General features: G+C 45.4%; 1 protein-coding gene across 1 annotated transcript in view; it reads left to right on the top strand.

The window, feature by feature from the left end:
• LOC122268153 (uncharacterized) overlaps positions 1 to 5,000 on the top strand; it is a 12,820-nt gene that overhangs the window by 5,953 nt on the left and 1,867 nt on the right. Inside the window, exon 2 of the mRNA XM_043038438.2 lies at positions 1 to 5,000. This exon is cut by the window's left edge and continues 2,414 nt beyond it; it is cut by the window's right edge and continues 1,867 nt beyond it. Coding sequence (XP_042894372.2) covers positions 1 to 4,918 — 4,918 coding nt within the window. The 3' untranslated portion in view covers positions 4,919 to 5,000.

The raw sequence follows: 5,000 nt of genomic DNA on the forward strand, positions 1-5,000 counted from the left end.
CGCAAAGGAGATCCAGTACACCATTAGTAGTGCGAAGGACGACTTGGTACGTACAGTTGGAAAACTTGGAGAACGAATTGAAGGCTTAGCTGACAGTGTCGAAATAGTGGCTGGAGTAGTGTCAGACGTTGTCCAAAATGCCAGTGGGCAGGCTGATGTTGGACATGAATCTATGACAGAGACCGGACAGGAAGCCATAGAAGGTGAAGGCAAAAGCGAAAACAATATGAAGGATCGCAAAACTCTTGTAGGAAAAGCAAGGGATTGGATTAAAGGCGTCGCTAGGATTGGCAGCAAGAAAGAAGATACTGCTGAAAAAGCAGCTGAGAGGGAGAGGGAAGCAGCAAAGTTTGATGCCAAAAAAGCTGAAACTCCATCTGAAAATGGAACCGATGAAACCAGTAGTGTGAAATCAAAATCATCTCTAACTAAAGAGACTCCTAATGGAGAGGAAAGACCTTTAGGCACAGAGGAAGAAGGTGCTGTTGCAGAAAGTCAAAAGATGCCTGGCACACCACCCAAGGAAGATGAAATATCACAAATAAGCAGGGAAGAACGCATTTCCGTTTCTGGAGACAATGGAATTCCCGGCGTCACACCTGAAGAGATTACAGAGGATGCAAACCATGTCAGTGATAAAGGAAGCACGAATGGAAATGGCAAGCAAGATGATTATGCTGCCGAAGAAAAGCCAATGGGAGAAGAAGCAGCAGAAGCTATGGTTACGTTAGAAGAAGAGCTTATGAAAGCAGAGGATGAAATTATCCAACAAATAGACGTTTCTGGAGATAAGGGTACAGGACAAATTAGTCCCATTAAAGAAGCAGGGAGCCCAGAAAAGGAAGTTGCAACTGCAGTCCGCATAGAGACATTGGGTGCAGATGAAGAGAAGCCTGATTCTGGCCCTAAGGAAGGTGAGGCAGAGCAGACAGAAAGCAAGGAAGAACAAGCAGAAGGAGAAGCTAAGGAAGAAATTACAGACGGGCAAGGTAAAGAGGCTGCAGCTGAATCACAGGAAGCAGCAGAAGGTACGGAGGAAGCAGAAGCATCAAAGGAGAAGAAAGAAAGAGAAGAAGCAGGAAAAGAGGAAGGCGCTGCCGAGGAACCCACTAAAGGAAAAGATGAGCTGAAACCACGACGAAAGCGACGAGAGAAATCAAAGTCACCTTCCGTTCGCAGAGATCGAGAGGGAAAAGACAGGAAAGAAAAGGACAAGGACAAAGATAAGGATGGGAAAGGTAGTGTCAGGAAGCGTAGGCACAGACGCCGTACAAAGAGTCAGGAGGAACCAGGAGAACCAGGACTTCTTCAAGCTACGGAAGTCCTAGATGCAGAGGCTGCACAGGTAGAAGGGATTACTGTACAGCCGTCTGAAATAAGCAAGGAATCTGAAGTCTCAAAAGAAGCTGAAGCTGCTCAAGAAGCAGATGTTCATGAGCTAGAAGTCAAGCAAGAAGTCGGATTTGCACAGGAGACTGAAATAATAGGGGAATCTGAAGCTATTCAGGAACCAGAGATTTCTCAAGATGTCGTAAAAGAAACAGAAACTGGACAGAAGCCTGAAGATATAGAACCTGCTGTAGTAAAAGAACCTGAGATAATTGCAGAACCTATTGTCATAAAAGAAGTTGATGCTAAAAGTGCATCAGTTGAAGCTGAAGCCAAAGAAGAATCAGATGCTTCGAAGGAAGCTGTAGATGCACAGGCTGAAGCTGAAAAGTTGCTTGAAGCCCTAGAAACCACAGGTGAAACTGTGACTGATGCTTCATTCAAATTAGAAATTGGTGAAACGGTTGAGGCTGAAGCGGCAGCAGTGTCGCAAGAAATGAAAAAGGAAGAGACTGAGGTAGAAACCGCTAAAAAGGATGAGGCAGCAGATGAGGCAACAGGAAAAGAAGAACAAGCAGAGGAAACGACTAAAAAGGATGATGGAACAGAAGAAAAGCATGTTGACAAAGTTGACTCAAAGGAAGCAGAATTAGGGACTGCAAAGAAAGTCGATTCTGCTGATGAAAAAAAGGAGAAAGGGTCAGAATCAGATCAGCCGCCGGGCCCAGACGAAACACCAACAACAACACGCAGAAGGAAGGATTCAGCCAGATCACATAAGGACAAGTTTTCAGATGAATTCTGGAAAGACAAGCTGAGCTCAGGTCAGAAAAAACACTCGTTTGGATCCGGAGATTACTCTGGAGTTGATATCAAACGTCCCTCAAAATTCAAAAGGGAAAAGTCGGAAGAACCAAAAGAGGAGAAGCAAGACACGGAAGAATCTGAAAAAGCAGCCAAGGCAGAAGAAAAGCCCCAGGAGGAAGAGACTCAGACACCAAAAGAAACCCCAGAAGCTGGAGATGCTGAGGGTGGAGAAGTTCACGGCTCTGTTACAGCATCTGCTACATCATGGAGCCCCCGAGTTAGTAGGAGAGAAAGGAAGAGCAGCAGAAGGTCGGGCGAACATAAACGAGAGAGCAGATCCACAAGCAAGTCCAAAAGTTCCAAGGAAAAAAAACACCAAGAATCTGAAGGAGTTACAACAAAAACAGGTGAAGATGCAACATCAGTTGGATCACCTAAATCTTTGAAGAAGAAGAAGAAGAAATCAGAGGCACCAGGTTCCCCAAAGGAAGGATCAGCACCAGAACCAAAACCAAGGACTCGCCACTCCAAACCGGAATCCCCTTTAACCAAAAAAACTCCAACCATGGATCAACTAGCAGCGGATTCTGCGCCTGTCTTACAAGAGCTGAAATTCCCTGAGGGGATTTCTAAACCTGTTTCCCCTTCACCAGTCATTCAAACCCTGAAATTTCCTGAAGGAATTTCTCAACCCCTTTCGCCAACACCAGAAAAAATAAAGCCTAGTGTAACAATTCCTAAACCAACTCCAGAAGCACAGCCTCTATCCCCTCTTAAACCTCTGAAATTTCCTGAAGGAATATCCCAACCAATTTCTCCAATAATGCCAAAAGTTAAGCCTCCTCCTTTTAAGCCTACACAAGAAACAACAAAAGAAGAAATTGCGCAACCTGTATCCCCAACATCAAAAACTGCAAAATCCCCAGAAGTACTTTCACCTTCTCCTAAAGAACTGAAGTTTCCAGAAGGGGTTTCCATGCCTCGATCACCCACTCCACAAGAACTAAAGTTCCCAGAAGGTATATCTAAACCCCTTTCTCCATCCCCTAAAGAACTGAAGTTCCCTGTAGGTGTTTCAAAGCCACTTTCTCCATCTCCCAAAGAGTTGAAGTTCCCTGAAGGCATTGCAAAGCCATTATCCCCATCACCAAGGGAATTAAAGTTTCCAGAAGGCATCTCAAAGCCACTTTCACCATCACCTAGAGAAGCAAAATTGCCAGAGACTCAGCTCTCACCCTCTCCAAAAGAATTAACATTTCCAGAGGGAATCTCTAAGCCTTTATCTCCATCACCCAAAGAAGTGCCAAAACCATTCTCACCTCTTCCACAAGAACTAAAGTTCCCAGAAGGAGTTACTAAACCATTATCTCCTGCGATTATTGCTGGAAAAATGCCTGAGCCAAAACCTCTGAAGGAGAGAAAGAAAGAACGGCCACGTGTCATCATTCCTAAAACGCTGGAGCCTGCTATAGAGCCGATGAAACCAATATCACCTATGAAAACACTGAAATTCCCAGAGGGAGTGACAAAACCCATTTCCCCAATGAAGACCAGAGTTGTTAGTGACCTGAAGCCATCTTCACCAACATCTGAGACAAAGAAACCTATGTCCCCACTTAAACCCTTGAAATTCCCAGAGGGAATCTCAAAACCCATCTCACCTCTCCCTCCAAAGGCGATATTTAAACCAGTATCCTCTGTAGCCAAACCACCATCTCCTACACTAGATGAAGCTCCTAAACCAGTAACATCTGTTGACAAAGCAACAGCAACAGAACCCCCTAAAACCAAAGCTTCACAGACCCTCACTAAACTGGAATTTCCAGAAGGAGTATCAGTACCTGTGTCTCCAACTCCGGCTAAAGCAAAGTCACTGGCATCGAGGGTCAAGACAGATATGAAGACCGAGATGCAAAAGAGAGATCTCGCTGATGCAGATATGAAAAAATCAGAAACTTCCAAGACTGAAGTGTCCTCACCTTTGCTCACTGCACTCCAGTTCCCGGAAGGCATCTCAAAACCTCTTTCACCAGTACCACCAGGACCCAAACCAATAGAGAAGAAGGCATCCACTCCAGATGAGCCTCCAACTCCACCCCTTCCATCTACATTACCTCCTGAGTTGCCAAAAGCACCTGCAGAGGGAATAAAGCCAGTATTTATAACGACTACTGCACCTGAAACTCCTCCTATTCAGACTCTAACTTTCCCAGAAGGCGTTTCCGTGCCTATTTCTCCCATTCCTAAATCAGTGAAACCCACTACATCTTCACCTCTTACCAAGCCATCCTCACCTCTGCATAAGGTAACTTCCCCGCAACCAAAGGTATCATCAACCGCATCAACAACGCAAAAACCAGCATCGCCAAAGCTAACTAAGAAATCAGAATTTCCCAAATCAATCTTGTCAACAAAGCACCGTTCAGATTCAGTGAAGTCTCCAGACGCTACATCCAAGACAGTGGCAGAGAGTGACCAGGTAAGCAGTGACACCAGCACTCAGCCACCTGCATCAAAGCCTTCTCCCGAAGAGAAGCCTTTAACGACGGGAGAGAGGATCAGTAGAGCAGTAGCGTCAATAGGATTAACTCGAAGTTCTGAGGGACGAACGACCTCCAAGTTCTCTCGCAGTGACAGCCTCCGGTCGTCACAGAAACGCACAGAGAGTCAGGAGGGTGCACGACCTCAGCAAGACGACTCCCAAGCTAAAGACGGATCTGAGTCGCCTCACGCTGGAGCAGAGTCTCCTTCAAAGCGGCTTCGAAGGAGGAAGAAACGTTAGTGATGCTAACGTCTTAAGCAATTTCATGTTTAGAATTCCAGAAACATTTATCCCTGATAGCCTTTTATAGAATATTTTTCCT

This window comes from Penaeus japonicus, unplaced genomic scaffold, assembly GCF_977035675.1.
Source record: "Penaeus japonicus unplaced genomic scaffold, GWHDUDI00000001_assembly GWHDUDI00000015, whole genome shotgun sequence".
Lineage (NCBI taxonomy): Eukaryota > Metazoa > Arthropoda > Malacostraca > Decapoda > Penaeidae > Penaeus > Penaeus japonicus.